The sequence below is a fragment of the Lygodium microphyllum genome, chromosome 16, assembly GCF_053477565.2.
Source record: "Lygodium microphyllum isolate KBCC chromosome 16, Lygodium_microphyllum_v1.1.10, whole genome shotgun sequence".
Lineage (NCBI taxonomy): Eukaryota > Viridiplantae > Streptophyta > Polypodiopsida > Schizaeales > Lygodiaceae > Lygodium > Lygodium microphyllum.
In genome coordinates this window covers 90,258,637-90,268,918 of record NC_141150.1, presented here as the reverse complement: position 1 = coordinate 90,268,918, position 10,282 = coordinate 90,258,637, and the positions used below count along the sequence as shown (strand labels likewise).

Here is a 10,282-nt window from a genome sequence, read left to right as displayed (position 1 = left end):
CAATCCTCTATATCATAAAGCTCAAGCTTTATATCCTCTAACTTCAGTGGTTTAGCCTATCTCTTATTTACCTCAATCTTCAACTAGACCATGGGTAAAGAGCACCAATCATCATCCTCATCACTTGAACTTGAATTGGAATCTAAATTCAAAATATTTTCATATCTTTCCTTGAGCTTTTCAACTACTATAAGCAATCTCCCAACGTGTTTAGTGCTTGAACAAGACTTGACGTTCTTGCCTTCATGATCATCATACCATTCCAATCATCATGAATAATATTCTTAAGAAAATCATCTTTTCCCATGCTTTATCCATCTTGAAACTTGAATCCTTCTTTGCTATTACATATGAAAACTTATTGCGAACATCATTGAACTCCTTACATAAATCAACCATGTAGAAATACTTGCACAATTTCTCTTCTTTACAAGGCTCATAAACACAATGATAATATTTCAAGGTATGTTCATGGTTAAAGAAGACTTGGTACATTTTTGTCTTCTTGGACTTTCTCCTTGTATTAGACTAAAAGGTTACATAAATTTCAATACTTTCTAGGCTTTGTAAAACAAATTTATTTTCATATGTACTCTTTTCAAAATATATTAATAAGTGTGGTTACACAAAAAGCCATCCATATAAATCATGATGGTAAAGAAAACTAAGGTACAAGCCTTCAAATGCTTGTGAACTGGTGCACAGATTGGATGCCGTAAGCGCGCGTAGTGAGTGTTAGAAGGTCCCCAAGAACAAAAGAACTCTACTTTTTGCATACAAATCAATGAAGAAAGCTTGCACGACATGAACAAGAGACCAATTGGGTGCAATCTCCCCCCATTCCTTGTGTGAGCGCTCCACAAAGCATGTATTTCATATATTATTCAGCTTCCAGCTTAAATAATAGCCCAAATTACAAAATAGCACGCTTTAGCTTTTGAGTTTGCTTTTGTGCCAATAAAGAATTAAAGCTAATGGGCGTCCAAGAAATCAAGCGGTACCCAAATACAATGTCCAATACAAATATCTAAATCGTGCGCCCATGCGCATACAAAAATAATAAATAAGTATCAAGCGCTTTGATAAATAAGCACGACAAAATATAGACGCCATACCTAAGATACGCGCCCATTAAAATATTGACAATAACTTGAATACATGCTATCCTCCAATGCTTCCCACTGCCACTGCTGCTTGCTTTACACATCAACTGAAGCATTCACAATTGTTAGAAAAATAATACATTTAAACCGACAAAAGTGAATACCTAGCAGTCTTCAGCTACATAAATAAATTGGTTAGAAATCAATCCTAACCTTAATTTATCACAAGTGCGCATTCCAAACTCATAAACGTTTATTAATTTAAATATGTATTTTGCGAAATAATCCACTATGGAATCACTCATGTATACATAAAATTAACAAAACGCCCGAAAAGGATAGGCGTCCCCATCGACTTCTCGCACAAAGAATCCACTTTGTGTATGAGCCCCGGTAATAAAATTTTACGGAATCCACCGTGGGACGAAATCCACCGTGGAATATGCCTCCTGGCATCATATCCTCGGGGGTCAGAAGGTCCCCAAGAACAAAAGAACTCTACTTTTTACACACAAATCAATGAAAAAAGCCTACACAACATGAACAAGAGACCAATTGGGTGCAATCTCCCTCCATGCCTTGTGTGAGCGCTCCACAAAGCATGTATTTCATATATTATTCATCTTTCAGCTCAAATAATAGCCAAAATTACAAAATAACACGCTTTAGCTTTTGAGTTTGCTTTTGTGCTAATAAAGAATTAAAGCTAGAGCGCCCAAGAAGTCAAGCGGTACCCAAATACAATCTCCAATATAAATATCTAAATCGTGCGCCCATGCACATATAAAAATAATAAATAAATATCAAGCACTTTGATAAATAAGTGCGATAAAATATAAGCACCATACCTAAGATATGCGCCTATCAAAATATTGACAATAACTTGAATACACGCTATCCTCCAATGCTTCCCACTGCCACAGCTGCTTGCTATACACATCAACTGAAGCATTTACAAATGTTAGAAAAATAATACAATTAAACCGACAAAAGTGAATACCTAGTAGTCTTTAGCTACATAAATAAATTGGTTGAAAATCGATCCTAACCTTAATTTATTACGAGTGCGCACTCCAATCTCATAAACGTTTATTAATTTAAATATGTATTTTACGGAATAACCCGCTATGGAATCACCAATGTACACATAAAATTAACAAAACGCCCGAAAAGGATAGGTGTCCACATCGACTTCTTGCACAAAGAATCCACTTTATGTATGAGGCTCGGTAATAAAATTTTGCGGAATCCATCGCAAAACCTCACGGAATCCACCGTGGAATATGCCTCTTGGCATCATGAACAACTATAATCTTTCTCTTTTTCTCCTCCTTTTCAAGTATCCCACTCAACATTATGCATGTCCTTTCTAATATGTAGTGAGCTACAATATCTACAATTGAGAGAAAGCATAGCATCACGAGATGTAAGGGATGCAAGTCACTTCTTTGCACCTGGTTCTTTCTCTTCTTTTTAGATCTTCCTTCTACATCTTCATGATTGCAAGATGCCATCATTAATCCTCCATCTCTGCTCCTCCAAGTTCTTTCCTTTAGGTATGAGCCACCACTCCTTTTGCTTCTTACTACGAGAGGGTATGTTTTACTGTTGCAAGCTATGAAACATATTCTTCTAGTCTACTATTGCTTGGGCTTTAGAAAACAAATAACTGCTACCATGGCTAGATAAATAAGAACCTTATTCAAAATTATTGAACAAGAAAATCAAAATTCTTGAAGCAAACATGGTTCTCTAGGCTCTCTCTCAAACCAATCTAACATTACATTCCTTCCATTGCTATACCAAATGTAACATTGAAAGTTGAAGCAATGATTTGTGCAAAGAGGTCTTACCAACCATATAACAATGCTTGGCAATGTCTTAACTTCCTTACACGAGATGCTGTAATAGATGCTTTAGAAAATGATAACTTTATTAGTATATAGAACTTCTCAAAGCTTGTATATGAGTAGCCCTTTGTGCTTTTAGGCCTTTGGATATTGTGAAAATGGATTTTTACAATTAAGCTATGAAACAATCAACTTAGATTTAATGTGAACATGACTCAAAATCAATTTGCTTTAACAAGTGAAAACATGATTTAATATGAACTAGCTCAATATGTTATAGGTGTAAAAGGACCTTAAAATATTAAGATTTAAACCTTTTTAGCAAAATAGATAAGGGGATTTGTTGAAAGGAAGATTTTCATGACCAACAGGTAACATCGAGTGTCGTCAGCGCAATAAGATGAGAATGTGATTTTGATGATGACGAGCAGCTCGAAAACCTCCTCTTGTATCAAGTCAATCAATTTGAGAGCTTTGGCTAAATGAACCCGATGAAACTAGGCAAGAGGAAAGAGAGGTGAAAAGATCAAGAACATAAACACAAAAGCAATGGAAACTTGAGCACACGAAGAGATAGGACTGAAATCTTCTTCCACACAAAAGAACTAGGTCTACAAAATGATAAAATAATAATATGAAAATACCACAACGTATGTACACATGGTCACTGAGTGTAAAATGGCTAGGAAAGAAGAGGTGGCACAGTAAATGTACCATAGGATAGCTTTTTTATGTACATGTATTGTGTGAAGAGGTCTAAGGATCCCTCTTGTGCCTATCAACTCAGCATAAACCCAGATGTCAACATTTCATAATTAAGCAATCAGTGAGCCCTAGGAGGAGACCTAGTAAAGAAATCTTTTTTCCAAGTCAAATAGATAAGACCTACTCTAGTGCACATGGCAAATATCTAATATGGGCACCTCTGCACAAGCCACGCACTTCATATGCACTATAAAGAGATACTTACACATTCCCAACAACTCAAACAGCCTGATCGAGTTGGTAATCTAACACCCATTCCCAAAGGGTTAGACTCGATCTCAACTCTCTGCGAGATTGAGCTAGGCCACCCAACTTCATTCTTGATATTGCCCACTTACTGTTATATCTTTGTAATTTTTCAAATTGTAGAACCTCCCCCAAAACTACATCTTTTTCACTAGGGGACGCATAATTGGCCTCTCTACTCTAATGCACAACACATCACCTTCAAACTCATTCACTAACAATGTGCGCCCTTCCTCCTGCAGTATGGTAGAAGAACACCACCACAATTGACTTTCAAGACACCTTAAGTCTTACTTATGTCAGAGGAATCTGCCATGAAAACAGTAGGCAAACCTCCGAAATGACACGACACAAGGTGCAAACCCAAATCTGCTAACCAAGGTGTGGCTGTCCCAAAGAGATCTGATCCCACAGTGCGTTATCCAGAGGCACTGATTGGCCTGTTCACCAGATAGGCCTGTTTACAAACCTTGCATCATAGGATGGCCTTGGCCTTGAGCTTCCAAAGAGAATAGTTGGTGCCATCACACTTTTAAGCCTTCAGAAAGTTGTGTAACCAGGACATGAACAACCAGTGCCTGCAGAGATGGGTCAAGGCAAAGTTAGAAGATGCATATCACTACAATGTACCATCTCTACCTGTGAGAGGACCCCTCCCAGATCACAAACCACTTTGGAATGCAAACACAAGCCTGTGGAAGGTGAAAGAACTAGCTCAGTGATGCCAGGAAATGAAAACACAGTAGCATCCCCCCTTCAAAGCATAATACACAATACTGGCGGTCTCAGATGCTGAAAACACAAGAGATGCTTGCTCATTGCAATCTAGAACTCCAGCCTCCCAGTCCTGTCATGTAAGCTGAAAACCCAGTTCACAAAGCTAACCAAAGCTGTAAACAATGCTCAGAGCTACTAAGAAATGCAGATCTCACAAAGCTGTATTGCCACATAGAAGCATACAGCAAATGCTCATTGAGAAATCACATACTCGATATTGTCATGAAAAATGCAGGTCTTGTTTGGTAAATGGATGGTATTATCAAACTAGGAGAGGTGTAAACCCTCACTTAAAGAGGATGGTACCCTTGATTATCAGGGAATAAAATTCACTCTAAATGTGTTCTCTTTATTCAACTCATAGTTTTTAAAATAGAATTCAAAGAACTTTTGCAAGCTTTAAGTAACATTGTCAAAGTCTCCTGTAATGATATGCAGTGAGAGTAATAAAAAGCAATTACTTCTAGCTCCTAATAGATTTCACAGGGTATTACAATACATTAACATTTGACAGATAAAAGTAAAATTTACAATCAGTTTCTGTCAAGTCAGAAATCATGAACCACAGCATGCTAATGAGAGCATTCTTTTTGACTCTGTTGTCCTCCTGCCACGACTTTTCATGTTGGTTTAGACCTTACAAGCAACGGTCAAGCTACCTTTTTCTGTTTCTAAAGAAAAATTATCTGATTATGAAAAATCCACATACTCAAGGTATATAAGGAGCAACTACAGCATCCAATAATGCCACTCAGGGGCTTGCTCTATAAGCTTTAAACTAGTAGCCCCCATCAGAGCACAGAACTAGCAATTGCTTGCAAAAAATTTGTGCTTTTCCACAGGAGGAGCTGTGGGAGCAGATGATACAGAGAGCCGAGGAAGAAAGCAGTAGGTCAGCTGGTGGGAGGGTGCAACAGCAGTGTAAGGGGAAGAGGAAGTGCAAACAGGTCATGTGTATTGTCCAAGAATGGGGATTCCCCCCCCCACCAACTATTTAAGATATCTGTCTCTTCGACGATAATCTTCCGTCAAGATCTGAAAATGTGCCATTGTCACCTGTTGTGAAAGTTCCATGTAGAATCACTAAAATCTCCAGGTCAATGTTTTTATCCATGATCAGGCCATTATAAGGCAAATACATTCTCTGCAACCACTTGAGCTCTCAACATGCGCATACATCTGTTGTTGCACAGCTTGTAGCTCACTGGTAAGAGCTCCAGTAATTTCTTTAAGATAAGCAGCAAAAGTGCATACAGCAGGTGCCAATACTCACAAGGTACTTGTATCAACAGCCATTGCAACCAGACAATTGACCTGCTTATTAAAAAGCACTGCATGGTCAATTTATGGCCACATCATGAAAAAAGGGTTTCACATTAAAGGCATGAACTGCCAAGCATTTCACTGCCTCCAGCTATCCTGGCAGTAAACAGGCCATACAAACAGCTACACTCAGGAACAGTCAAAGGTGCCTTCTTTACAATAAACAGGCAGTCCAGCAGCTATAGCCCAGAACAGTCCAGGGACTTTTTTGATTCTCACTGAAGTGGTTCAACACTTGCTATCATCTACTCAGGAGGAATACTATTGAGCACAGTCATTAAGATTTCCTTGGTCAAAATCAGAAACACCCCTGGCCCATGCTCCTTCCCTACTCTGTTTGGCTTGTGCCAGTTCCAGATTCTGACATACTCCCTTCTTATTCCATATGCGAGCATCTGCAAAAAGCTCACCCATCAAAACATAAGATGCTCCATCTCCATTATCCAAACCAACTGCATAATGGAAGGCCTGTCTTCCAAGCTCTCTGTTACCACTCTTCCTACACGCATCCAACAAATTGCGCCACACTACGCTGTCAGGTAAAAGAGTCATCTTTTCAACCATTGCAATAGCCTCATGAACTTGCCCTGCACGACCAAGCAGATCAATCATGCAACTGTGGTGTTTCAGGGTTGGTGTTATTTTGTGTTCTTCTACCATCACGTCAAACCACTTTTGTCCGTTGGCCATCAAACCTGAGTGATTGCAAGCATTGAGAAGACTTACAAACACCCCTTCATCTGGTTGTACTCCTTCCTGCCCCATTTTCTCAAACAAGTCAAAAGTCCATTGAGGTTCACCTTGTCGTGCATACCCTGCAATCAAAGAGTTCCATGTCACAACTCCCTTTACTGGCATTACATCAAACAGTAGCTGAGCATCAATCATACTTCCACAATTGCCATACATATCAACAAGAGCAGTTATCAAAATCAAATCGGCTGAATCTAACCCGTTTTTGTGAATCAAAGCATGTACTCTTTTTCCATTTTCTAAGGCTAATGTGTTACTACACGCTCTTAGTATACTCACAAAAGTAATGCTGTCAGGTAAGACACCTTGATCCTGCATTTGTGCATAAGCTAGGAAGGCTTTCTCAATTTCTCCCTGCTCTGCATACCCCCAGATCACAGCACTCCATAGAATGACATCTAGAAGCAAGCCGTGCATTTGCATACATTGGAGATAATAGAACCCTTTCTCAGCACGCCCATGTTCAGCATATCCTGCAATCAATGCAGTCCATGTAACAACATCTGGAGCTGGTAGATTATCGAACACTTCCTGTGCTTCTGTTAATAATCCGCATTTTGCATAAAGGTCTACCAATGCACTTCCAATAAACATATCTTCCTCGTATCCCTGCTGGGCAATCTCATCATGTAATAATTGGCCTTTAGCAAGAGCTTTCAGCTTAGTACAAGCTTTTAAAAGAGCTGTAAACGTGTGAGTACTAGGGTCACAGAATTCTTGCATTTCTTGATAGATGGCCAAGGCACATTCCAGGTCTGCACTACCAACAGATCCTTGTATGAGAGATGTCCAAGAATACTCTTTCTGATGGGTTAGCTTGCAGAAAACTTGTCGGGCAATGGTGATGTCTCCACATTCCACGAACATTGGGACAATATAATTTCCAATTGCTGTATGAATGTCCAAACCATTGTAGCAAACAAGCTCATACGCACCCTTTGCATGCCTCAAAGATTTCCTTCTCCTACAGTTCTGCAAATCATTGATTATGCAGTCCATCAATGGAAGCTCGTGCAGTACATTTTCTAACTCTCTAATCTCACAGCCAGTAATGACCTGCAACTTCTGTCTTTCTGGAGCATCATCCCATATGTTGGACCTACCTGCAATCATTCCATGCCTTACTATAATACATTCTAAATCAAAATTTTCACCAGTACTTCCATGAGAGAATATGTTTTCTGGAGCTGTGCTGGCTTTTTCATGATTTGCCTCAGCACAATTTAAGCTATAAAGATTAGCAACCCATGTTGTGTAATTCTGAGAACTTTGCCTGAGGGAACCGTGAGTCTTGAACTTTGCCTGTTGAAGGTTGACAGATTAAAGCCCATGAAGTGCAGTGTATGCGTCTAAGAGAATCTTTATCAGACAACAAAATCAACAGCATTTCACCCAATCGACCCCAGGAAAGCCTATACGCTCAGATTCCACCATATTTAAGCCACACACTGACCGATTCAAAATAATTCAAGAATTTTTGGACATTTTCCGATGTTTTTCCCTATAGCGTTCAACATCACAATCAGCTTCTGCTGGGGAGGCACCGCACACCTAGCTCGGTGCAGTTGGGGGCAGAAGGCTGCCGGGCCTCACACTTTTGAGGTATATCCATGCGAAGAGAAATCCTATTCTGGAGAATAATGCATAGAGGATATTTGGACCATCCTTTCCAGCATGCTATATGAAATGGACTAAATGATAGATCTAGCCATTACCATCGCTAGCTAGGTATCCATTGCCTCCCAAGCAAAAGCTCACGATGTTGTAATTCACAATGTGGGAATTATAGTGGGAACTTGTCTAAAACTTATGTCAAGACATTGAAAGACGATGCCCTCTCTTGGAATTACCACCAGAAAGCACAAAATCATCACAAGAAAAAGACACAGACTGCAAATTTCCATCCGAAACCCTAGAGACGATGAGAGAAGCAATAAACCTGTTTGTGTTTGGCTGGTGAGGAGTCGGGAAGAAGGCTATGATGCACTCCGGTTCTGTTAAGCCATATGGGCTCTGGAGCGGGGATGGTGAAAGGCATGTTCCAGAGGCTTTGCGAAACATAACCCTACCCGCCGTTGATCCATCTTCTTCTTCTGTTCTGCTCAGGAATCCATAATAACCCAAGCAGCTCCAACCGTGATGTTTTTCCATTGAGCATGTTTAACAGAGTGCAAGGGTTCTATGCTCTGTTATGCTTCCATTCCTACACTAGTACGCTTAAGCTTTTACACTCGGAGACTAAGACCCCTTCTGTCATACCAAATGCTTTTGTATTCATTGAACTAGCACTCCGTGTTAGCCCCACGCAAGTGTGGGTCGTTAGGGCACCTGCGATTTGATGGTGCAACGTGCTTGCCAAACCTCCCTTTTGTGTCTCTACATACCTTCGTGTTAACGTACTTCTTGCAATATATAAACAAAACACAACCCTCACAACACCATCATGCATGTTTCCAAGAGATCACACAAAACATAGAAATTCTATTTAAAATTGTCCACCTATAAAAACCAACAAATAACAAAAAAACCACATATGTCAAGGTCCCTATAAAGGTTGGATGTCTAATCTGCCTATGTCCCCCCCATGCATGCGCAACAAACCTGTGTGTTTGCATGCATGAATTTAACCTTCTAAGGTTAATGCCCTAACCATATAGGGCGCCTGCTTCATCTCAATTTTATGCGAGGCAAGGTGGTCTCGATAAGCCGAGAGCTTCTCACAAATTTGACGTGTTAAAGAATAGAAAAAATTGAGCCCTAGAAATAATTAGGACCTTGACTCCATATCGTTTTAGGGGAATCGAGTGAGACTCTTCCTTACGGGTACAAGGGTTAACGTACTCATACTTCCCCTCATTTCTCACTCTCCTTGAACCAAGTGTGATACAAGTCGCCTTAAGTTCTCAAGCAATCTATGGCAAACAATTGCTCAAAGACCGATGCTAGTTGATCCCAAATAGGAGATCTATCGAAATTTAGGTCGATTCTCGTGGGGACGGCCAAGTCCTTCCATTGTGAAGTGGACTTGAGAGAGTCTAGGCAATAAACTTAGTGTTATTTGAAAGAGTATCGAGTAGCATTGCCTAGAAAACCAGCTATGGCGGAGAGCAAAAGCAAGAAGAGAGAGAGACACAAATGGAAACTTCAATAGTTACAATGTGTGACCAGGCCTTCCTTTATTCAAACTGTCACTAAAAGAATAAAGAATAAAGTGACGTTGACGGGCGCCTGCCACCTGTAGTGTGTAGTGGCGAGTATTGTCAGTATAGTGAGCTTGCTTGGAAGTGAGCTATGGCGGAGAGCAAGAGCAAGAAGAGAGAGAGACACAAATGGGAACTCCAACAGTCACAATTTGTGACCGGGCCCTCCTTTATTCAAACTGACACTAAAAGAATAAAGAATAAAGTGACGGTGATGGGTGCCCGTCACCTGCAGTATGCAGTGGCGGGTACCATCAATGTAGTA

The 10,282-nt window shown here is 40.0% G+C and overlaps 1 protein-coding gene across 10 annotated transcripts; it reads right to left on the bottom strand.

Annotated features, from left to right (window-relative positions):
• Window positions 1–921: 921 nt before the first annotated feature.
• On the bottom strand, window positions 922–9,207 carry LOC148023102 (pentatricopeptide repeat-containing protein CRR2, chloroplastic-like). Of its 10 annotated transcripts, none has more exons than XM_087696084.1 (4): window positions 8,757–9,207; window positions 7,097–8,119; window positions 6,791–6,879; window positions 922–4,542 (listed from the first exon to the last, which is right to left on the bottom strand). In XM_087696084.1, exons 1-4 carry the CDS (start codon window positions 8,853–8,855, stop codon window positions 4,497–4,499), a joined length of 1,257 nt encoding a protein of 418 aa, XP_087552210.1. In that variant the 5' UTR covers window positions 8,856–9,207; the 3' UTR covers window positions 922–4,496. The 10 variants fall into 10 exon arrangements, 9 of the variants coding, with proteins under 9 accessions (XP_087552210.1, XP_087552207.1, XP_087552211.1 ...); XR_015693610.1 differs by having other exon boundaries at window positions 927–1,210; window positions 1,952–4,542; window positions 6,791–8,119; XM_087696085.1 differs by lacking the exon at window positions 922–4,542 and adding an exon at window positions 4,685–4,823.
• Between the last annotated feature and the right edge of the window lie 1,075 nt (window positions 9,208–10,282).

Coding starts and splice junctions, on each gene's coding strand:
- LOC148023102 (XM_087696078.1), bottom strand. CDS start 8,855: ATGCCTTTCACCATCCCCGCTCCAGAGCCCATATGGCTTAACAGAACC. Junction 8,120..8,756: donor CACCAGCCAAACACAAACAG/GTTTATTGCTTC, acceptor AACCTTCAACAG/GCAAAGTTCAAGACTCACGG.